Below are 26,718 nucleotides of genomic sequence, written 5' to 3'. Positions count from 1 at the left end.
ATAATTCCTATAGCTTATATACTCTAAGAATAAACTATTAAATCACGTGCATTTCGATTATTGAGCTACAACTCCTTCGCAAGAAAACCACCCTATCTTCCCGGCTTAAGAGAAAGTTGTACTTAAAATGCATTAAACTAATTATTTGGCGACTATATATCATTGAATAATTTATAAGCTTCCAAATTACGCGCATTTAAATCAGTAAATTGCAATTTATTTTGTATAGTGCAGTCACTGAAAGTAAAAATCAACGATTACCTTCAATTTCGGTGAACCTTCATCGATTTTCACGAAAATTGGTCAGTGGTTAGAGGATAGCTCAAGAAACAAAGGTGACATGGTACCACCTTGCGCCTTTACCCTGAGGGTGGATACCGCCCCTTCTCGGGGGTGAAAATTATTTTATAAAAAATAACTGCACAAATCTATAAAAGAACAAATTATAAGCAAAATTTATTTTATAAAGTTATTAAAATAGTTCAACACTTTTTAAGTTATTAAAGATAAAAATTTTAATTATTCGTGAAAAAAATGCATGTTTTGAAGCGGTTTTTCATAAATCACTGAAAAACTGTAAATTTTTACAAAAAAGTTAATAGTAGTTTAATTCGTATAGCCTATATTCTAAGAATATACTCTTAAATCACGCGCCTTTCGATTATAGAGCTACAACCCCTTCGCAAGAAAACCATCCCATATTCCCGGCTTAAGAGAGAGTTGTACTTAAAATAATTTAAATTAATTATTTGGCGACTAGATATCGTTTAATAATTTATGAGCTTGCAAAATATACGCATCTCAATTATTGAATTGCCATTTTCTTTCTATAGTGCAGTCACTGAAGGTAAAAATCAACTATGACCTTCGATTTCGGTAAACCTCCATTCATTTTCACGAATTAACAATAACAACTGTGGGTTTTAACCTGGGGTATATGTCACCCCTTCTCGGGGGGTGAAAATTACTTTATTAAAAATAACCCCACCAATCGAGAGAGGGACAAATTGTAAGCAAAATTTGTTATATATTGTGATTAAAATAAATCAATACTTTTTGAGTTATTAAAGATCAAATATTTTAATTTTTGTGAAAGAAAATGCATGCTTTAAAGCGATTTTTCATAAATAACTCAAAAACTAAGTTTTTACAAAAAAGTGTTGATCACTAAAATAGAAGCTAATAAAAAATATAATAAATTGCTTACTTGAAAAACCCTTTAATGTTAATTTAAAGTAAGTTATTGATAATTAAATGTATATTTTTTTCTGTGACTGTTCAAATCTAAGGATTCAAGCTTAAATAACGGGAAAGAGATGCATTTTATAACACTTAGGTACTAAATACTTGTCAAAGTACTTAGAAATACCTACCAAAAATGAGCTCCAGAAAAAGTTGATAGCATCAAAATCCGCTCACCAATTTTCATGAAAATGAATGGAGATTTACTGAAATCGAAGGTCATAGTTGATTTTTACCTTCAGTGTCTGCACCATAGAAAGAAAATGACAAATAAATAATCGAGATGCGTATATTTTGCGAGCTCATAAATTATTAAACGATATCTAGTCGCCAAATAATTAATTTAAATTATTTTAAGTACAACTCTCAAGCGGGGAATATGGGATGGTTTTCTTGCGAAGGGGTTGTAGCTCAATAATCGAAAGGCGCGTGAGTTAAGAGTATATTCTTAGAATATAGGCTATACGAATTAAACTACTATTAACTTTTTTGTAAAAACTTACAGTTTTTCAGTGATTTACGAAAAACCGCTTCATAACATGCATTTTTTTTTTCACTAATAATTAAAATCTTTGATCTTTAATAACTTAAAAGGTATTGACTTATTTTATTAACTTTATATAATAAATTTTGCTTTTAATTATTTTAGTTATTTTTAATAAAATAATTTTCACCCCCGAAAAGGGGCGGTATCCACCCTCAGAGTAAAGGCCCAAGGTGGTACCATGTCACCTTTGTTTCTTGACGTATCCTCTAACCACTGACCAATTTTCGTGAAAATCGATGAAGGTTCACCGAAATTGAAGGTAATCGTTGATTTTTACCTTCAGTGACTGCACTATACAGAAGAAATTGCAATTTACTGATCCAAATGCGCGTAATTTGGAAGCTTATAAATTATTCAATGATATATAGTCGCCAAATAATTAGTTTAATGCATTTTAAGTACAACTTTCTCTTAAGCCGGGAAGATAGGGTGGTTTTCTTGCGAAGGGGTTGTAGCTCAATAATCGAAATGCACGTGATTTAATAGTTTATTCTTAGAGTATATAAGCTATAGGAATTATATCCGCAATACGATATATTTTAAGTTTTCTCAGCATTTTTTCTTAAGTTAAATCAATTAAAGGTTTGTTTGGGGGTGAAGGGGATGAGCTCAAAAATCGTAACTATATAATTTCAAGAGTTCATAAATAGCTCATAATTCTGCCGCAAAAACCGATTCCATATTCCTATTTTTAAGTAGTGGGGGGGCTGACTCAGCCCCCCCCCACTAAAGTACCAAATTCCTGCTCAGTGGAACGAGCTCAAAATTTTTAGTTTGCGGAATATGGGAGCTCATAAATAGCTCATAAATCAGGACTATTTGTTTTTTGATTTTTGCAAGAGGGGGGGCAGCTCAACACGGGTCTTTAAAATCTTAATTGGTAACCCATTATTTTTTATTGCAGATTTGGATTCCTTACGTAAAAATAAGTAACTTTTATTCGAGATATTTTTTCGAATTATGGATAGACGACGATTATGGCTAAATATTGGCTTATGTATTAAAATTTATGGCTTAAATATTAAACTAATTTTAGAAAGAAGAAAAAGAATACCAACAATTAAAAAAAAAGGGTATGACTTTGTCAGGATTCGAACAGGGGACCTCTCGATCCCTAGGCTAATGCTCTACCGATCAGCTACCACCGCTTTTGTATTCAGTCGATCATTTCTCGGACATAATTACAATCACGGTGACAGATACATTAATTGAAAATAAACATTTTCAATATAGTCCTGTCGCCAGGGGGGTACAACGGCCTCCTTAATTCAGATGGGCTTACCCAAGTTTTTTTTATGTATTTTGACCCGTAGAACACGAATTTTTTGGGTAACAGTTGATCCGGATGTCGATAAGATTGTTATAAACAAAGAACTTGAGGAATTACATAGCAGCGATTTTTCGCAAAACAAAATATTTTTTTGTATTTTTTGGGTGATTCTCAGCAAAAAATGATCTTACAAGTTTTTTCGTAGGACGCGTAGTTTTCGAGATAAACGCGGTTAAACTTTCAAAAAATCGAAAAAGTGCAATTTTTGAACCGGAATAACTTTTGATAATTGAAAAATAGAATAGCAAATCTGATTACTGCATTTGAAAGTTCAAGTCAAATTCTATCGTTTTGATTGTTTGCATTGCTATAAAATAAGTTTTTATTTGTTAAATAAAGGTATAAACACATAGTGTTTCCCGGGCCCAATGCATTCGTTTTAATGGACGTAATCTACGTATAAATTCTGTATGCGCGCCTACTCGTTCGATTTCAAATTAGAAATGCATTGAAAACATCATTCAATCACTATGTGTTGATAGCTTTGTTTAACAATAAAAAAATTAATTTCTAGCAATGAAAATAATCAAAACCGATAGAATTTTACTTGAACTTTCAAATGCGGTAAGCAGAATTGCTATTTTATTTTTCAATCAAAAGATATTCGGGTTCAAAAATTGCAATTTTTCGATTTTTTGAAAGTTCAACCCCGTTTATGCCGAAAACTATGCATCCTACCAAAAAACTTGTAAAATAGTTTTTGGCTTAAAATGACCCAAAGAATACAAAAACATGTTTTGTTTTGCGAAAAATCGCTGTTATGTGATTCCTCAAGTTCTTTGTTTATAACAATCTTATCGACATCCATATCGACTGTTACCCAAAAAATTCGTGTTCTACGGGTCAAAATACATAAAGAAAACTTGGGTAAGTCCATCTGAATTAAGGAGGCCGTTGTACCCCTACTGGCGACAGGACTAATAATACTTATAAGGAGGATGACAAATCCACAGACATAAAAATTATAATAAATTTATTTACTAAAAACACTAATAATAATTATATTCTTTTCACGCACACCTTATTTGCGCTACATAACATAAAAGATATAGCGACTAATACCATACTGTCGGTGTGCGCATGCGCCAGGGAATGTAAAAATTCACCCTCGTGCCTAAAGAAGTATAACTTCAAAAACGATTGTTTGAAATGGAAAATTAAATTAAAAATGGAAAGTTCCCACTGAAATGGAAAACTTGATTAAACTGTTTTGGTTTTAGGACCTACTCTTCACAACCCAATAGGTCCCCAAAGAGCTCGAGTGACTGCACATTTAGCATACTTTGCTCCCCTACCATTACTTTTGTATTTATATCAGTAAATAATAATTTATTTACGGTTCAGTCTGACAGATCCGTCAATGTCAAACTAAATTTTATATTAGGTATTAATAAAATATAAATGATATTTGATAGTGAATTTAATTATTATATAAAATGAATAAGATGTTTAAAAATTTAGTTTGAGTATAGTTTGAAAGGAATTTTAAAAAGATTTGTACACTTCTGCATAACGGCCTCCCCTTTAACGGGAGTAATAATAAATGGATTCTTCCATGTATTGTTGACGATTCAAAACACGAAATATAAAAAGCTCAAAATCCAAAATTGTTGTCTAATTTGCCTCCTAAATATAGACAAGAAAATGATAAAAATTTAAGATATTTCGGATAAAAATTTGCTTTATTCAATTATCCATTTTATTTAGTCCAACTGATTAGAATAAAAATCGGTTACAGCGGACTTTTTAATACATCCAACTTTTATGGTGGCTAAACACAAGACAGCAAATAGGAATTGCGTTGCCTTTGGTAAAATAGTCCTGTCGCCAGTGGGGGTACAACGGCCTCCTTAATTCAGATGGACTTACCCAAGTTTTTTATGTATTTTGACCCGTAGAACACGAATCTTTTGGGTAACAGTCGATCCGGATGTCGATAAGATTGTTTAAAACAAAGAACTTGAGGAATCACATAACAGCGATTTTTCTCAAAACAAAACATTTTTTTGTATTTTTTGGGTCATTCTGAGCAAAAAATGTTTTTACAAGTTTTTTCGTAGGATGCATAGTTTTCGACATAAACGCGATTCAACTTTCAAAAAATCGAAAAATTGCAATTTTTGAACTTGAACCCGAATTACTTTTGATTAGAAAATAAAATAGCAATTCTGCTGAGAATCACCCAAAAATACAAAAAAAATGTTTCGTTTTGATATCTCTGTTATGTAATTCCTCAAGTTCTTTGTTTATAACAATCTTATCGACATCCGGATCAACTGTTACCCAAAAAATTCGTGTTCTACGGGTGAAAATACATAAAAAAACTTGGCGAATGAAAGACGAACGATGGCCAAAATTTATCTTAAACTATGTTCCATGGAATAAAAGAATGAGAGGAAAACCCAATCGATGGTAATATCCAGGAACCCAATTAGATATAAGTTAGTAGTGGACGACCATATAATCGAACAGGTAATGGATTGCAGATACTTAGGTGTGGAAATATCTAGCGACAGGCATCTGTGGCAAGAATCAAAACAGCAGGCAATGAAAGCAGCGGGAATATCTGGTTTCCTGAGGGATATAATCTGGCGGAATAAATATATGAGCACCGAAAGCAAAGTCCGCATTTATAAGACATGTGTTAGACCCGTACTGACATACGCAGCTGAGACAAGGGCCGAGACAACAAAGACCAAACAGATAATGAGAACAACAGAGATGAAAACCCTAAGATCCATAAGAGGTATCACACTCAGAGATAGAGTACGAAACGAAGACACATTGAGAGAGCTAGGCGTTCAGGACGTAGTGAGATGGACAAGAGCGCGACGACCCATGTGGAGGGACCACGTAGATCGGATGGACCCTGAACGTATGGCGCATTGGGCGAAAACACAGAAGCCCAACACCAAGCGACCCATAGGAAGACCCAAAAAACGATGGTACGAGAGTTGGAGCTCCGGATCGCAGCAAAGATTGTAACAGAAGAAACAGGACATAGTCCTATTACAAGAAGAAGAAGAAGAAGAAGAAGAAGAAGAAGAAGAAGAAGAAGAAGAAGAGAGGAAAACCAGTATTATAATAAAGAGAAGGGACCAGAGGAAAAATGATAGGGCCATAAATAAGGAGGATTGGACCGACCGAAAAAGGTGGAGATCCAAAATTGTTCTCTAATTTGCCACGTAAATATGGACAAGAGCTCGAAATATAAGATATTTCGGATAAATATTTTCTTTATTCAATTATCCATTTTATCTAAACCGATTAGAATAAATATCGGTTACAGTAGATTTTTTAATACATCAAACTTTTATGGTGGTTAAACACAAGACAGCGAATGGTAATTGCACTGCCTTTGGTAAAGTTTTTCCTTGACGATAGCCCGTAACGACAAAAGCTAACCATGTATCAATTTTCTAACAGGGACAGATCGGCAAATATTGTATCTAACAGATTGTTATAAACCAATTTTAAAATCTCCAGGCACAGTCTCGACACTCACTTTCGATCTAATCATACAATAGAATAGAAAACATTTCACCAGGTTTTAGTTCCGATTGTTAAGAATTAAACCCGCGGCCCTGTTGTCTGCGCAGTAAAAATCCGTAGAAATCTGTAATAATGGCTATTTCCTCTACGCTGGAACCCATCCTCTGTGTTTATCCGAAGTAGACCATCTTAGGACCCGAAGATATAAAATTTACTTTAAAATAAAATAACTAAAGGTTCACAAGTAAATAAAGTTATGTATATCCAGAAGCGAACTGGGTGTTCATGAATTGATGAAAAGATTTCTTTTATTGTTAACAGTAAAAATACGAGGATGAGTTCACTAGTAAATATTAGTTTATGATTATAGTTATAATTAGCAAGCACATGTATACAGGGTGATTGATTAGTGGGGTAAAACTCAATAGATCCGCTATGGCAATAGATAGCAATAAAAGTTAATAACAAAAATTGTAGACAACTTTGAGATTCATATTACAAAATTAGTTAGAATGTTACAGGGTGTTCGATAACCTAGTGGCATACCAAACTTATGTTTTTTTAAATGGAACACCCTATACTTTATTTTATATTCGAAATCTCCTTAACTTCCCCATCACAAAAATATAAAGGATTGTTATGGTATACAGGGTATTTACAAAGTTATAACCAATTTTCTATGAAAATCGTAACAAGTTCAGCTCCCTATATAAATAAAATTAAGCACAACAACAATGGTTTACTGATGTCATATTTTTTTGCTGATTGTGAAAATTTTAAAGAATGGTTGATATTGCTAATTTTCTTTATATGCAATACAGGGTGAGTCAAAACGCGAGTACACTATTTTCTCGGTAATTTTAAATGGAACACCCTGTATTTTATGTCACTATCGAAAAGTACCGTTACCATGCTTTAATTTTTGTATAATATTTCCTATGTCTAAATTTAATAGTTTTCGAGATATTTTCATTTTTTAGAGCAAATTATTAATTAGGGGTCAAAATCTTTCCAAATTTTGAGTAAGCCATGACTGAATTTTTTAAAACTGATAATTTAAGATTACTGATTATCAATCCGGTAATCAATGTAACAATGTAGCAAATAAAGAAAGAAAAAGAATTTATTAATAATAAATTTTGCATAAAAAACACAACAACAACATACAACATTTTTGAAGCCATTAAAAACTCCTTTTGTATGTAAATGTAACAAATAAAGAAAGAAAAATAAATTATTAGTTATACATTTTGCAAAAATAAACCCAAACACAAAATACAACATTTTGTGAAAACAATTAAAAACTACTTTTGTATGTAAATGTAACAATGTAACAAATAAAGGATAAAAAATAATTTATCAGTAAAAAATTTTACAAAAAAAACATGAACACAAAATACAATATTTTTGAAAAAATTAAAAGCTACTTTTAGTAAAATATTTTATATATATTTAATTACATAAAGTGTTCAAAATGAGTTGAGTGAATGAGCTACTTACACCACGAAGCATTAATTTGTAAATTAACACTTCGAAATACACTTTTGTATTCGATTTTTCATCTCATTCCTTATTGTTGGATGCATTGTATAACTTTAGTTCTTAACGTAACCCCAAAAAATCAGTCCAGTTTATTAAATTTTGGTGATCTGGGTGGCCACGCTACTGGTCCATTGAAAAATGAAAATACAGTGGAACCTCGATTATCCGTCAGGGCACCGGACCAAGGGTATGACGGATAATCGAAAAGACGGTTAACAGAACATTAAAAAAAAATAAAAATTCATAGTACATGTAACTCTCAAATTGTATTTGTATGTTTTATTTGACAATATAGGATGGATTTGTGTTAGAACAGTCGAATCAATTTGATTTAAAATATTCCGAAATCTTTGTTGGTTTTATTGTTACTTCACATTTTGCAACGGCTGAATTTCTTAATCGACGTAAAATCATCAAATCTAATAATTATTGTGCCGTGCGTTTTAATTTTCGGCTTGCGATTCTAAAAATAGAACTCTAAAAGTCTAAAAGCAGGGTATCATTTATCATTACCTATTTAAATTGAAATTTAATCCACAGCTCTGAATAAGAACAAAAATTATTTACATAAAAAATTCAGTGGTGGCATAACTGCACGTGTACATTTCAACGAATTTCGTTTGGCTTATCGCAATGCTCAAACAAAATGAATTGATGACTAAATTTTTACTTATGTAGTCAATATAACTTATGTATGGACCCTGACGGTTAACAGAGGTGACGATTAATAGAGGTGACGATTAATAGAGAGACGGATAATCGAGGTTCCACTGTATCACGAAAACTAATAAAGTTAGACATAGGGATTGTTGTATACAAATTAAAGTACGAAAATGGTACTTTTCAATAGTGATAAAAAATACAGGGTGTTCCTTTTAAAATATCTGAGAAAATAATGTACTTGCGTTTGGACTCACCGTGTATTCGATATAAAGAAAATTAGCAATGTCAATCATTTTTAAAAAATTTGACAATAAATTAATGAACCATTGCGGTTGTGCTTATTTTTATTTATACAGGGAGCTGAACATGTTACGATTTTCATAAAAAATTGGTTATAACTTTGTAAATACCCTGTATAACATAACAGACCTTTATATTTTTGTAATGTGGAAGTTAAGAAGATTTCGAATATAAAATAAAATATAAGGTGTTCCATTTAAAAAAACAAAAGTTTGGTCTGTCACGATGTTATCGAACACCCTGTAACATTCTAATTAATTTTAAAATGTGAAGCTCAAAGTTAGCTACAATTTTTGTTATAAAATTTTATTGCTATCTTTTACTATAGCGGATCTATTGAGCTTTACCCCACTAATCAATCACCCTGTATGCAGGGACGCCGCAAGCCGTTGTGCAAATTGTGCATTGGACAAGGGCGCATAATACGAAAGGGGCGCATTTTCAGTTTTTCAGTTCAAAGAATGTCAAATAATACCTTGTATAGTAGGGAATCTAGAGGAAGATTATATTGCAGGTAAAAAATATTTTACAATACAATACAATGCAATATTTCGTCACGGTACACCCTCATAAAACCATCCTCAAGATTCCCTATCATAACTAGTTTATTTCAATATTAAGTAAGACATAATCGTGAAGGGATAATTTATATTATGTCTCCACGCGACAAACTGTAAACTGCAATAAAAGTTTCGTAGAATCACCATTATGCAGGCCCAAAGACCTTTTTTGGCCAATTGCAGGCCAATTTTAGGTCTTGAAAGGCGATTGATTGATTTAGGCGATGAAACATTTGAAAATATAATTAGCTCCGCTAAAGAATTAGCTGATCAATTTGATATAGATTTGTATTTTCCTAAAATTACACATGCTCCTATGAAGGAGCAGATGAAACTGCCACGGTTGATCCTAAAATAAAGTTTAAGGCGGACTTCTTTTTTTCTGTACTAGGATGCTACCCTCGGGTCACTTAATGACCGTTTTAAGGTCCTTGAAGGGCATCATAAAGTATTTGATAACGTTTTTAATATTAATAACTTGGAAACTGTTGAAGATAATTTATTATTAAATTACTGTAAGAATTTACAATTAAAACTCACCGACAGTAAAAACCCCACTGATGCTGATATTGATGGTACGTTACTGTTTGAGGAGTTGAAAACATTGAAAGGTTTTTTAGAAAATAAGTATATTTCACCAATAGATATACTGCAATTCATTAATACTAACGCATTGACAGATACTTTTCCAAACGTTACCATAGCCTTAAGAGTTTTTCTAACATTACCAATATCTGTAGCTTCCGCAGAACGCAGCTTTTCAAAATTAAAATTGATAAAGAATTACTTAAGGTCTAGAATGTCTCAAGAACGATTATCGAATTTAGCAACTGTTTCTATAGAGCATGATTTATTATCAAGCATTGAAATTAGTGACATTGTAGAAAAATTTGCAGCTCTAAAAGCTAGAAAAGTTAAAATAATGTGAGTTAAGGACCTCTTGTCATTTTATTTATTATCATATATATTATCATATATCATATATATACTATCATACACATAGTTATAATAACAAAATATTGTAAACAGTTTAGACTAAGTATTAATTATTTATAACTAATTGCCCTTCTTTAGTTTTGTGTTAATAAAATTTTGGATAATAAAACGCATTTTTTTCTGTCCTGCTAAAGTAAAGTGTTTGTTTTTTGAGAGGGCGCTTCATCAGATTTTGCACAAGGGCGCATAGCACCCTAGCAGCGTCCCTGCCTGTATGTATATTGTCTTTGTTTAAAAACTTTAGTAGTTCGCAGGCATCTCGTCCGGACAAGGAGTCTTTCCGTTTTTCATATTCTGAAGAGGATATAGTAGTAGGTACCTCTTCATTAATTATACATATTTGGTCCTCCTTCTGGTTCTTCTCATATTGTTGGGTCCAGTTTTTCATTTTGAAAGAGGTCTTCTATATATTCTTTTCATGTTTGTATTTTTGTTTCGTTGACTGCTGCACGTTGTCGTCAATTAATTTATTTCTATCCCTGCATCGGTAGATTGACTATAATAAAGCCTTCGATAACGTGCGTCATGAACAATTAATGAATGTCCTGAAATTAGGGAATATAGACTACAATAACTTCAGGATCATATCTAATTTATACTATAAACAGCGAGCAAAAGAACGTGTAGTCTAGGCGCCAGAGGGGTCACCGTGTCATATTCAATTCTGATGGACAAACTCAACGGTTTCTTATGGATTTTTGGCTGCTGATTACGAATTTCGAGGGGGGATTTCGATCCGAGTGGTCAAAAAATTGTTATAAACAATTTAATTGTTTATAAATTGTTTATAAGTCTCTGGCTCATAAACTAAAAGAGATGAAAAAAAATGTTTCAAATAAAATTTGTTCCTTAATAAAAAACCAAGAAAAAACCGTTTACTAAACTTAAATCTAATAATTAGAACTCAAGATATTGTAAAATTAGTGCACAATGCAAATTGCAAATTGCAAAATAAGTATTTTTCGAAGCTTTATCGATCGTAACTCGGCTTCTGCGCATGCAAATGAGTCTTCGAAGGTGTCGCTTTAAAGCTTAATTAACAGGCTTCCAAACAAAGTTTATTAAATTACTTGATCTTCATTTGTTTTAAAGTTATACCCGTTTGAATTTACAATTTTCTTAAAAATATTGTACATTCATTTGTTTATAAGGGTTTCAAGCAAATTTGAGCTATAAACATTTATACTTTAATGAACAATAATGATAGAAAAACTCAAAAGGAACAATTTGTGGTTGTGAAAATGTTCATAAGTTTATTTTTGGCCAAGATGTCGATATTTTAATGGCGCGCGCTATGAGGCGCAAGATCGGCTCACCGCGTAAAGGTTCACGCGCTAACTTCTCGATGCAAATTATAATTTCTAGGTATACATACGTTATCTTCATTTTTCATTTTTGAAGATCCTAATAAAATTTTATCATATAATTCTTATAATTAAATCGTCATACTGTACCTCGTATCACCTTTCATTCTATTTACTTTGTCTTCTATTTTTTGCACTAAATGAGAAAAAAAACATTAAAAACTAATATTTCAGAAGTATAACTAAAAAGTAAGTTGATATTATTTATTAGTACTATTTTTACAAACATTTTTTTCATGCATCTGCAAATCTGCAAAGAGATATACAGGGAATATCATCAGATTTTTTACATCTGCTTAAGTTCTTAGCGAAATTTTAACAGTTACATGGTGGTACAAGTCTGTTCTTGTAGGCAGTAAAACTAAAACTTTTTGAGGCTTCAGAGTCTAATTATCTGTATGATATCCATATAAAGTGGATCTAGTTCTTTTGCAGCATCATCAAGGCCCGTCAATTGTGTGTATGCCGCCACATCATAAATGCTCGTTTTATATGCAATGATGATGCTGCAAAAGAACTCAATCCATTTTTATATGGATATCACATATTGGCTCATTTGCTTGCGTAGAAGCTGAGTTACGATCGATAAAGCGTCGAAGAATACATACTTATACCTCGTCCAATTTACTTACCGTTGCACGTCATCCGCGCCATAGCCTGTGACACGATACCAACACGAAATATTTAGGCGGTGCGTGTGTTCTTTTTTAGAATCAAAATGATTCTAAAGGGGAACACACCTACCGCCTAGATATTTCGTGTTGGTATCGTGTCACAGGCTATGGCGCGGATGACGTGCAACGGTAAGTAAATTGGACGAGGTATACTTGACTGTGAGCCAATCTTGCGCCTCATAGCGTGCCATTAAAATATCGACATCTTAGCCAAAAATAAACTTACGCACATTTTCGTAAGCTCAAATTGTTCCTTTTGAGTTGTTTAGCCAAAAATAAACTTACGCACATTTTCGTAAGCTCAAATTGTTCCTTTTGAGTTGTTTTATCATCATTGTTAATTAAAGTATAAATGTTTATAGCTCAAGTTTGCTTGAAACCTTTATAAACAAATTAATGTACAATTCTTTTGAGAAAATTATAACTTCAAACGGGTATAACTTTAAAACAAATGAAGATCAAATAATTTAATAAACTTTGTTTGGAAGCCTCTTGATTAAGCTTTAAAAGAACACCTTATAGGGCTCATTTTCATGCGTAGAAGCCGAGTTACGATCGATAAAGCTTCGAAAGATACTTATTTTGCAATTTGAAATTTGCATTGTGCACTAATTTTACAATATCTTGAGTTCTGATTGTCGGATTTAAGTTTAGTAAACGGTTATTTCTTCGTTTTATATTAAGGAACAAATTTTATTTGAAACATTTTTTCTATTTCTTTTAGTTTATGAGCCAGAGCATTATAAACAATTTATAAACAATTAAATTGTTTATAACAATTTTTTGACCACTCGGATCAAAATGCCCCCTCGAAATTCGTAATCAGCAGCCAAAAATCCATAAGAAACCGTTGAGTTTGTCCATCAGAATTGAAAATGACACAGTGACCTCTATTTGGCGCCTAGACTAGTGTTAATGAATAGCTGTCAGAGATAATTGAAATTAGACGTGGGGTGAGACAATGATGCGTATTGTCGGCAGTTCTTTTTAATGCCTACTTCGAAGAGATCCTCAAAAAAGCCCTTGATGGTAAAACAGCTGGAATAAAGGTGAACGGAGTTCCCATTAGGCCTATTCGCACTGTATACCCCGGACGTGCCCAAAGGGAGAACGCCTGCGCATTACAAAATTGGACGTTCAATAAGTTCGAATATTTCCCTCCGAAAACCTAATGCGCAGGCGATCTCCCTCAGGGTAAGTTCAGGATACGTTCAGGGCATGCAGCGCGAATAGGCCTATTAACAACATTAGATATACGGATGACCCTGTCATCTTAGTCCAAATATTGAAGATCTTCAGAGACTGGTGAACAGAATAGCGATGTGTAACCAAGAATACGGTCTAACAATGAACATCAAGAAAACAACATTTTTGAGAATATCTAAAACGCAAAGAACCAACGAGAATCTCCTCATAAACTGAACCAATGTCGAACGAGTGGACCAATATGCATATCTTATAACAATTATCAACTCCACAGATGATTACTTCCAGGAGATTAAAATTAGAATAGAAAAGGCTACAGCGAATTTTAACAAAATGAAAAATGTGCTCTGTACAAGAGATCTAAAGTTAGAGCTAAAAGTAAGGTTGGCTAGGTGCTACGTTTTCTCGACTTTGTTTTACGGAATGGAAGCTTGGACCTTGAATGCGGCATCAATGAAGAAACTGGAACCATTCGAGTTGTGAGAATATAGAAGAATTCTGAAAATATCACATCATAAACAAAGAGGTTCTGAGAAAGATGAATAAAGAAATGGAAGTCTTAAATACAATCAAAACCAGAAAATTGGAATATCTCGGTCATATTACACGTGGAATGAGATACAACTTGCTCTAACTCATTATGCATGGAAAGATTCAAGAAAAAAAAAGCATAGGGAGACCCAGAATATCGTGGCTGCGCAACCTGAGGGAATGGTATAGATGCACATCAAATGGACTTTTCAGAGCAGCCGTTTCCAAAGTCCGAATAGCTGTGATGATTGCCGACCTCTGTCGCGGAGATGGCACTTGAAGGAGAAGATCTGTAGATTCCGGTGATTTCTCTAATGTTCTTATGTATGCTTCTCAACGAATCTTCCTGTGCTTCCGTTAGTTTCCTTTGTATTTCTTTGTGTATCTTGTCGTATCTTGTTTTGTCTACAGTTTTGATTAACCTTCTGTTCTCCACTAACTTAAGTATTTCATCCGTCACCCAGTCTTTTTTCCTTTTTTGGTACTAGTTATTGAGTTCATCTTAATTTATTTGTAATAGACTGTCTTTTAAGTTCTTCCATTGGTTGTTTGCATCCTGACCTTTTTTTGTTATCAATTGTATATACCTGGCAATATTTCTTTTAAATTTTTTCCCTGTTTGTTAGTGTGGGAAGATCAGTGGCAGATATACGGGAAGGGAAAATCCCCCCTCTTTAAAAAGGTCCAAAATTAAAAAAAAAAAAATGAAACATAAAAATAAATTACCTGACATAAAACTTAAACTACATGCAGACAAATTCAATCCAATAAATACGCTAGTTAAGAAAATTAAGGGAACTTAATGCATATAAGTTTTTACTTATTATGCCTTTTATGTAGTTTGGGTTTATTCTTTTTGTGTCTTTTGTTTGGTGTTTCATTGGAAGTCCCAGCCAATCAGTCAAATTTCCCCTCCCGAGTCAAATGTCTAGCTCCGCCACTGGCTTGTATAACGTGTTCTTTATTACCATTTATTTTCTTGGACAAATTTGACCAACTTTTATTTTCTTTCATTGCGCTGTCCAAGACCATTTTCTTCAATAAAATATCTTTACATTTCTCATTGCCTACTTTGATATTGAAATAAACCATTATTATAAGTATTTCATATTTTTTAGCATATTTAAATACTTTTCAATATTACCGTGAAATTCTACCGTGAAACGACAAAAAGATGACGACCTTTATACGTCGGTAAAATCACGTCTTTAATACTTTTAAAAAGTGACCTCTTTTAGATGTTTCCAAATAGTATAAAAAATAGGTAACATGAAACCTACAGACCTACTTCCTATGTATCGAAGATATACTACCATATATTATACTACCACTTGTTTAAGATCGTTTGTGCGCTAGAAGCAACATTGATTCTGCATGATTGTAACAGCCCCCACATTATAGAATTTTCACTAGTTATGAATACCTACCTAATGTGTCAAAATTGAATCAACATATATATGAAACTAATAAATAATGTATTAACAAATTATCCAGCATACTTAATATCTTAGCAAATAAACATAAACATACTGCATTAAACTAACTCACTGAGCAAAAACGCATAAAAATCTCTTAATTAACACGTTTCTTCAACTAAATATCTAAATGAAAAGTCTTATTTTATCAGACAAGACACAAACCGCGTAAACAATAAATGAGAAATTTCTTATGAACATTTAGCGTTAGACCTAAACGAAATTGTTTGGAGTCAATACAAACAAGCAAGCTCTTTCCAATTTTGTGATGTCAGACTTAGGCTGTCTGAAATTAAAACGTTTTTTAAACGTTATTTAAACGTCAATAATCTTACGTATTTAAAATCACCTACAAAAGACGTCTATATGACGTAATGTTCAAACACGTGTTATGTTCAACCAAAAACTGACGTTACCTCAACGTTATATGACGTCACTTGGGCAAAAGTTCTTAACACTCTATAACTACCAAAAGTCTGCTGAGGAGTAAAGACCTTATCTTGTATTTTAAAGGTCAGAACGATTATACTAGGGAAGAGCAATGTGAGTAGTTTCCCGTTGCTATCTTCATCACATTTGTTGAGATAAAAGTAGTATCTACAACATAACAATAGGACAAACATGAAGAACGTAATAAAAGAGAGAGATAATCATAAGAGGACGTCATAAAAAAAATAATCTATTTCTGTTTTATTTTCTTAAGAACACACAGTAGCGATCAACAGGTAGCAACAAACGCGGTCCAAGATTGCGAAAGTTCTGCGAACTTTCAAAAGTGAGGCAACAGTGCGTCGGTAATTCGACACTGATAGTGACGTTTATACATTGACTTATTAAGCGTAGACTCGGCATATTCACCACAAAAGCCTAACGCAGAAACAGCATGGAAACAGTCGATCGGTGGTCTATCTATCTCTTTTAACCAAACGATCCCGCGCATGTGACTGACAAAGATGGCTAGACCACTCAATCCTACGTCGACGTTACACTCCGATGCATTGAGTGGCATATCCCTAGCCAAGTCTATCCTTAACATATCTCTGCGTTTATACTATCAAAAACAATAATTTTTATACACATAGGCGCGAAATGTTGCCAAGTCAGTGACGTTCGATTTCTTGTTATAAAAAAATCGATTTTTAGTAGTTCCAATGTGACACAAAATCTAGGCAAGGGATAAAAAACTTTATTTGAAGGAAGTGTATTTTTTGTCTTTCTTAATGGCGGTACAGGCTCCTTTTTTCAATATTTTATTTAGTTATAGAGTAATTTCCACATAATAACATATTTCTGAAATTGAAATATTCAAAATTAGAGCCGCAATCTTGGAACGCGTTTGTTGCTACCTGTTGATCGTTACTGTTTGCTCTTAATGCTATTAATAATGTAATAATAGAAATATTTCTGTTAGATCCAGTCTAAACTCGGAGGAATTTACACCATCCCATCCGTGACTATAATATGTGTAATTTAACGAATAGTCTTTTTCTTCTTATTTTCGTTGTTTTAACAAAGAAACAGTCGACAGGTTGATAAAGTCATAAGAAGACATTGAGCCGCTAGATCGACATTCAAATAACTATTTCACGTTGTAGGTTAAATGCCTCTCATTTCGCAGAGTTCATGTTAAATATCGACGAGTTTTCTTATTACTATTATTAGTGGATTCTCCTAAATGTTGTTGAATACACGATTAGCGGTATTATACTAATAAGAGGCAATTGTTTTTAAGTTTGCTGCTCTTTACAATTTCAAACGGGAAAAGTATGTTCAAAAATCCTGCTGGTAGTGGCTAAGAAAGTTATATGTACTTGCTTTGTGGCACTTTGTGCACTCTTAGGTTTTCAAGTATTTCTTTGTATCAAAATTACACATTTCGTTATATCAAATGATAATCTAAAAACTCGCGTTTATTTTTTTTTTAATGTTGTGTTTAGTGAATGACAATAAACACAAAAATATTATTTTTAGCAACTTCTTCCAATACAGGGTAACAATTTCAAAAATTTTATCAGCAAAATCTTCATTTCCATAAAGAATATCAAAAGTCAAAAACACATACCAACTTCGATTTCAATAGAAGGGCTTTTAATGAATATTTTTTGCTCTCAAAAAGTTTTAAATTAAAGTTTTACATTACATCATTTAAAATGATTGTAACTTATGACAAAAATTGGCAATCTCACACAAACGTTTTCATAATTTAATGCAAATGTCATAATAAAGACAGCAAAATATTAATTGAAGCGTTTATTTCAGAAACCACCCAAGGTACAAAGTTTTAAAAAATGTGTTTTTGGGGTATGTACTGTACAACTTAAAGGTAAAAATAATCTTTTAGTGCAGAAATAACCTATGTTCCATATCAGCAATGCTATTTGGTAGCCTTGAAAATAATCCGTTTATTTCAGAAGTCTTAGGTCTTTTTGGCTCTTTCTGCGGTAGATTTCTCTCGTGACCGTTGGCGCAGCCTTCACTAAATTACATTTTGTTTTGTTGTTTATTATTACATTGTACAGGGTGTTTCACTGGAAAACGGAAATACTTGAATGGTGAATAGAGGTCACTGAGGCGGTTATAGATACTACATTTATTGCCCCACCGATTTTATAACCGATTTACAGGGTGTTTGATTGATTTTGCCCATGTTTCTGGATTCATAACTTTAGAACCACCTTGAATATTTTTTTATATTTGGTACAGATATATCTCATCTAGATACCAAACAACCCAACTACTAATCACAAGAAAAATCCAAGTCCGGATTAACAAAAAATACTAAAAAGTAATAATTGTGACCTTGAAACAACAGCCAGTATATGTATTGAATTCTCCAAGAAATTCAATTCGCATCAATTTTTTGGGCAGTCGATTCAGTGACTTTAATTTTGAAATTATATTAAATTTTCTAAGAACGGCAAGGTGGCACTGGTCTTCAACTAGATGCAAAACTTACCCTTGCTTAATATTTTTAGATTTAGGTCTACTCTTTAAACTTTAAACTCAAAAACTTTAACGACAAAACAATTTAAATAAATATAGATTATCCCACCTACCATATTTTTGATTTGGTAAAAAAATATTTGAACGATAGACTAGGCCTATACTTAAGTTATAGACCTATACTTAAGCTGCAAAACAATTTTTTTTTCGATTTCCGAAAGTTGCAAAATACGCACGTATATAGGTGGTTTCTAAGATAAACGATTCAATTTGCAAAATTGATTATTTTGGTGAATATCAACCATTATTTCATTATAATCCAGTATTGTAATAAAAGTTACGAGATATTCCGCACTAATATGATATAAATACAAGGTTAGTAGAAATATATATAGCTTTGTTTTATAATTAAATGAAATATTTACAGGTTGTATAACAAACACCCCTTGTCGAGTAAATTGTCTCTTCCATCTATTTCGTGTCGTGACCATTCAGCATTTTACTATAGAGAAAAATAATACCCCGCCAGTATAAAAGATTCGCTTCAATATTAAGTTTAAAAATAATTTTATAATTTATAATAAATATATATTATATTTTACGATTTCAAAATAATTTTATATTTATTGTTCATTTTTGTTCCAGACTTTCTCTACAAACACAATGTCACTTTTGACACCTTGTTAACAGAAGTAGAGATTATGGATACATCAATGTGCGCTGTGAGTATGATTTACATAAATATTTTCATTATATTAATACTTATTTGGTCTCCAGGAATCTAACAATCAGAACATTTTATATACCTACGATAAATGTTATATGAGTTTTAGCGACTTTTTTACTAAACTAAATTTCATCCATATATTATTATGATTTGCATCACATTTTATAATTTCATTATTAAACGAGGCAGTACAAATTGTGCCTTATTGGTCAATCTAAATTTTCTTCCGATATTTGTTTATAAATTCTTAGTGTCTTACAGTGGGCCTGAAAATGTGATGAATAAAATAGACCACGAGACCAATTAATAGCCGCATGATTTTTAACCTTTAATTACTTGGTGCCCACAGGTACCAAGGTTTAGTACTTATTATGATATTTCAATATATTATTGTTGTATTTTGCTTTCATATAGTAAAAATTTTTTATTTGTACAAAATAATATATTTTATTTTTCCAAAAACGTTAAACAATAAACAAAAATAATATAAGAAAAGAAATTAATACCTAATGATTTTAACATATACATAGTATGTACATATGTATTTTTTGCATATTCTGAGCAGACGTTTTTTCTGTAGTTTGAACATATCTGTTTGGAATGTAGGTTTCTTGATTTCGGACAAATGTAGCTTATTTTTTTTGAGCAGTGGTCAGTAGTTCATCTACTAGCAACCTTATCTCTAAACATTCAAAAATTAGTCTTCTAATTTATTTTTTGAAGTTGTGGATCGCCCAATTTTTTAACGCTCTTGTACTCCTCCTATTGTAGGCTCCTGTTCCAGTTAGTTTAAAAAAATCCTTCTCTTATGATAGAGAGATAGGATGGGTGATTTATAGATATGATAGGGTAGAATTAAGTGAAATATACAGGGTGTCCAGAAACTCTACCGACAAACGAAGACATGAGATTCCTCATATAATTTCAAGACATTTTAACCCAATTCATCTAGTCCGAAAATGCTTCCTAAGGGAGCTAGAGCTCTTTGAAGATGGCGTCTTGTAATTAGTTTTTCTTAAATACCTCCAGAACGCTTCTATTTAGAAAAACAAAAATTGGTACACATATTTATCTTCCTGAGATAAATCGATTTCATTTATTGGGAATTTCTAGTACAGGTCATAGGCGTCCGTTTTGGGTAGGGCAACGGTTATATTTTATCGCATAACTTTTTTGTTTTGAACTTATAAGCATTTTTGATACTGGATTATTTTATTATGCGATATTCTAGTACTAAAAGGTACCCTTGATTTAAGTCGGTAGGACACACCGTTTTCTAGAAAAATCGATTGGAACATATTTCGTTTTTTAAATTTGAAAAAAAAAATGAAAAATTTTTCAAAAAAAAAACGGTGTATTTTACCAACTTATAGCAGGAGTAACTTTTAGTACTAGAATACCTCACAATTTAATAATCTAAAGTCAAAAATTCTTAAAAATTAAGTACAAAAAAGTTAGGCGATAAATTAACCCTTGACCTACCCAAAACCGACGCATATGACCGGTACTAGAAATTCGCAATTAATGAAATCGATTCGTCTCTGGAATATAAATAAACGTACCAGTTTTCGTTTTTCTAAATGGTTTTTTTTTGAAATTTTTTTTGGAAATTCAAAAAACGAAAAATTTTCAAATCGATTTTTCTAGAAAACCGTGTGTTTTACTGACTTAAAGCAAGAGTACCTTTTAGTACTAACATGCTTCATAATTTAATAATCCAGTATTAAAGATGCTCAAAAGTTAAAGACTTAAAAGTTATGCGATACAATAACCGTTGCCCTACCCAAAACGGACGCCTATGAACGGTACTAGAAATTCACAGTAAATGTAGTCGATTTATCTCTCGAAGATAAATATGCGTACCAATTTTCATTTTTATAAATAAAAGCATTCTGGAGTTATTTAAGGAAAAACTAATTACAAGACGCCATCTTCAAAGAGCTCTAGCTCCCTCAGGAAGCATTTTCGGACTAGAAGAATTGGGTTAAAATGTCTTAAATTTATCTGAGGAATCTCCTGTCTTCGTTTGTCGGTAGAGTTTCTGGACACCCTGTATATCAAAATTTTTTCAGCAAAACCAGTTTGTTTTTTCAGTAAGTAAATTAAATAATTAAAAATTGTTTAGTGACATTATTTACCGGTTTTCACCGGTTTCACAAAATCAAATAGCGATCTTTCATTGCTTATAAAAAAAAAAGTTTATTCTTTCGTATATTTTGTTTATTAGATGTTTTTATCACCAAATTTATTAAAAACAGTTGTTAAATACCTGTATCAACGAGTGTCACGAAATAAGATTTTATTTTGCTAATTTCTCTAGTCCAAAACGATCTTATTTATATTTCCTGCCTTTATATACCTTATATTTGAAGAAATCTATAACTGGTTTGCTCCATTTGCTTAATCTGCTCCATAAATCAGTAAAAATTAATTCTCGTGCAAAAGATAAGCCTCCTAACTTACGTGAACCTGATTCCTTAATCTACGTCCGAGATAACCCAATTATAAAAGAATTTATGTAGCCATTCTTTAATATTCAACGCAAACAATGTGCTCGTATGCACCTACCTACCTACCGAGTTCCTACATTCCGTTTTCTGCTTCTAAAATCGTGATCTACATCACGTGAATAGCGCACAAAAAAAACAATATCCGAGATATATGAGGTCGTGTTTGCTGCCCTACTATTCCCTAACATGACAATTTTATATCGCTAAGTCAAACGATGACCAATATACGTGCTGCAGTCTTGTTTATACGGCTTTATTTACTGACATATAAAGGAAACGGTAGAAAATGACAAACAAAGACATAAAAAGGCAGAGATCATGACAGAGTGTCAGTTTTTAAAATGAAATGGTTAGACAAAGAAGCTTTAAGGTTTCTTAGTACGTTCTTTAAAGGTAAAATATTGCAAAACCTCTAAATTTTAAAGAACCGCATGGATTGACATGAAATTTGGCATAGACATAGCTAACAAGTCAAAGAAAAAAAGTGATATTGTGCCGATGTGTGCTTTTGCCCTAGGGGTGAGTTTCATCCCCTTATGGGGGTGAAAATATATGTTAAAAATAAGTCCGGAAATAGATCAAACGACTAATTCTAAGCAACTTTTGTTCTATAAAGTTTTTTCACCAAGTTAATACTTTTCGAGTTATTTGCGAGTGAATATGTTAATTTTTCTACAAAATAACCACGTTTTCAGACGGTTTCTCGCAAATAACTCAAAAAGTAAGTATTTGGTCGAAAAAAAATTCTTATTAAAAATATAGCACGTAAAACAGTGAAAAACATGGTGTATATATTAGGTCACTGTACCTAGTAGAAGCAAGAGTTATAGCAAATGAAAAATAGGTTCATATTCGTCAAATTCCAAATCGAATATTTTAACGTGCCATAACCAAAAAACGAAGCACTTTTTTGGGGAAAACTCATTTTAACTTTTTTAAAGTGTTTAGAAAATGCTCATTTTTGTTTAAAAAAAATTAGCCTCCTTGGTCCTTGGTCCCTTTTTTTAGGTAAGAAATCGTTAAAATCACCCCCTAATTAGCATTTTAAATAAACTTAATAATTGGTACCATTTCACAAGTTTTTTACTCGCGCATGTATTGATCATATGATCTGTAAGTTTCATCGGTTCAAAGTCCTTATTTTTGAAAGAGCTGCAGTTCAAAGGGCTTGAACGAGTCACTTATCACGAGTGTATGCAAATTTAGAAACACCGAATCTTAACCAATTTTTGTCTTACAGAAAAACAAAAAAATACAAAATATTCAGAAAAGTAAAGCAGACTTTTTTATTGTTTAAGATTTTTGGTATCTCTAAAAATTTTTAAGTTATTTTGAAAAAAAGCATTTTTTTCAAAATTAAAATTTTTAAATTATTTTAAAACCAAATTTTTTCAAAAATAAGCACTTTGAATCGATGAAACTTACAGATCATATATGATGTATTCCACGAATATACGTCTGTTTTGGATTATCGCGACAACGAATATTTTAGTGTGCAACATAAGAAATACGAAAGTATTTTGCTCTAATAATTACTCCAATAAACAACAATATAATTTTCAATTTACTTTCGTTCTTCATATTTTGCACAGTAAAATATTCGTTGTCGCGATAATCCAAGAGGGTCGTATATTCGTGGAATGGGGTATAAACACCAAGTTACAGCTAACCCAATTTATTTTGTTTATTATTGTTTTTATCCTTTCGACGAGATGTTTTAGTTGCGACCAAACAGTCAATTGAATATACACATGGTGTAACAAAAGGTAGGTAATAAATTAAATCACAAATTCTGGAACCAAAAATAGTTCAACTGAACCTAACGTACCTTTGTACAAATGTACACATAAAAAAGTTGCAGCCCTGAAATAACAAAATAAAAATAGATTTTTTCAAATATATCGAAAATTGTTAGAGATTTTATATTGAAAATTTTTTGCTCAATTAGAAATCCAATGAAATCAATTAATTTGTGGTCATCTGATTGAATACAACCAATAAAACCAACATTATACTGAAAACAGATCCCATGGGCTGTTTTCACTCAATCATGTAGCTATGGATACCTACATTTCGTTTCATTTCGATTTTGACATTTCAAATATTCAATATTTCAAAATGTCACGATTTGGTTGTAATACTGATGAGAATATTAATGAAATTATCGAATCAAATATACCAAAGAATACTGTTTAGAGTAAAAAATTTTCTATCCGAATAACCCTCGAACATTGATAAATGCTCAAAAAATTTTTAACAACTTTCTCAAGCTTGTTGCTTACAGGCAACAGACCTCCGCCTACGGCGTCGGCCTGTTTCCAAGCAACAAGCTTTCGAAATCTGTTATAAAATTTTTTCGAACAATTATCAATGTCCTTGGGTTATTACTACTGAAAATAGACATGTGGCATTTCTATCTTCATCTATCTAGATTGTATGTTGATATCTTAAAAAAATAACAGTGAAATGTGTCCACCCCATGAAAATTTTATGGTGGTTTAGTTCTTTTAAACCCCTCCAAATATTTGTGTATGTTTCAATTAAATTATATTATTGTGGTTCCATTAGTTAAACACAACGGTTTTAAAACTTTTTGTCTCCTAGTACCTACTTTTTCGATAAGCAAGTTTTTATCGAGATACGGCTTATTTTTTAATATGTCTCAAAATTTAGGAGTACCTAACAAAATATAAATTATAAATCAATTTTCATATTACTTACTTAGCCATTTACAAATATATTACATATTATGTGGTGGATTTTCTCGATATTTCTCGACAAAATAAGCCGTATCTTCATAAAAACTTGCTTGTAAAAATTGAAAAAGTACTAAGAGGCAAAAAAGTTTTCAAAACATTGTGTTTCACTAATTTTTACCACAATAATAATTTAATTGGAATGTACACGAATATTTTGGGGGCCTTTAAGGGAACAAATCCCCCATAAATTTTTGATAGATTGCACTAATTTTACTGTCATTTTTTTAAGATATTTCTGCCACAATAATGACACATGTCCTTTCCATTTCGAAAGAATCGATTTTCATTTTGTAACTTTGAAGGGCTGTAACTTTTTTTGTGTGCACATTTGTACTAAGATAAGTTAAGGTAAGCACATGTAACGCTTAAAAACGAAACCAAATAAAACCAAATAAAATCCCAATTATTTTTCTCTTTGTGTCATGTTCTGCCTTGCTTGATCTAAATAAAAAGCTTATTTTATGCGCTTGGTCGTGTCAAAGCGAATTTGGCAAAATTAATTAATTTAATTTAATTTAAACAAATCCTGATAAACAAGATACCAAGTTACAGCTAACCCAATTTACTTTAGTTTATTATTGTTTTTTATCCTTTCGAAGAGATCTCAAAACCCACGTTCCTACAACTCGTTTTGTGTTGTTGATTATCTCTTCTACGAGATTTTGCGAGTGCGCCTATAGAAAGCGGACGTTGTATTAATCGCTTTATTAAAAAACGGTATGTGTATAATCTCGGTTGACACTGATTATATTATATACAGGGTGTTTCACCTATACGACTCTTCAGTGAACTACTGAATGAGGAAAATACAGAAGAGAATGAAAATTTCTTCGTAGAGAACGATGGAATAATAACAAAATAGTGAAGCCTAGTCAGCCTAGTGAAGGAGAAATTAAAAGTAGGTATAATAGTTATAGTCTGAGCAGATTATCGGAGAATAGGCGATTTTTGGGAACAGTTATTTACCAACAATTTTATTGTTGGAATCGAATCTTATGACCCTCTATATTAATAATATAGGTATGCAAAGTCCGCAGATCGTGTGCTACTTTTTTATAGACAAAATAGCCACCGAAAATTGTGTTTTTTTTCAATTTTTGCTCTATAACTCCAAAGATTTTATCTTTACATAAAAAACACCCAAATAAAAATTCACCATAATTAAACTCTGCATAGAGACATGATTTTCCCGATTTACTTCGACAAAAATTTTCCTCGGAAAACGCTTGTATTTCCAACAAAATCTTTAATTTTCAACTAAAATTTTAGGTAAGTAATTATTTATCAATAATTAAATACCTTGGTGATATAAAAGCTTTATTCTACGAGCGTGCAAAAATGTCTACTTTCGCGCACGCGTTTTAGTTTAAAAAGTTTTACTTTTCCGCACGCGTTTAGATGATATTTTAATATGGCCTTAATATAATTATAATATATGCAATAAACTAATATTTAGATATTATTTACTATTTTATGTCAAATGTATCTTATTGTGTTACTGTTTTAATGAAATTACCGCGATTATTTCATTCATAGGAGATTCTGACCAATAGAAAGCTACAGAAATCTGAATTAAATCGAGAATTTTTGATAATCTCCCGTCGTTAAGTATATTACGTCAGATGCCCTTCGTTGCTACGAAAAAATACATTCAGTGACATTAATGACAATTAATGTTTTAAAAATTATAAAAGTGATGACTTTCAATCGTCAAATATTTATAAAAACTGTGTGTTTAATGGTACTTACATAAATAAATTACAATAAAATTTTGGTTTTGAACAGTTTTGTTCATGAAATAATCGCAACAAATTGCACTCGACCTCTGAAATTAATATAGAATTTCAGAGCTCTTGT

The 26,718-nt window shown here is 31.9% G+C and overlaps 1 protein-coding gene across 1 annotated transcript in view; it reads left to right on the top strand.

The window, feature by feature from the left end:
• The window catches only part of LOC114335981 (ras-related and estrogen-regulated growth inhibitor-like), a 368,406-nt gene that overhangs the window by 47,143 nt on the left and 294,545 nt on the right, over nucleotides 1-26,718 (top strand). The window contains exon 2 of the mRNA XM_050653731.1: nucleotides 19,511-19,587. Coding sequence (XP_050509688.1) covers nucleotides 19,567-19,587 — 21 coding nt within the window. The 5' untranslated portion in view covers nucleotides 19,511-19,566. The remainder of the gene's footprint in view (nucleotides 1-19,510; nucleotides 19,588-26,718) is intronic.

Source organism: Diabrotica virgifera, chromosome 6 (genome assembly GCF_917563875.1).
Source record: "Diabrotica virgifera virgifera chromosome 6, PGI_DIABVI_V3a".
Lineage (NCBI taxonomy): Eukaryota > Metazoa > Arthropoda > Insecta > Coleoptera > Chrysomelidae > Diabrotica > Diabrotica virgifera.
The sequence above is the reverse complement of the archived record's forward strand: the minus strand, read 5'-3'. Positions and strand labels throughout refer to the sequence as shown.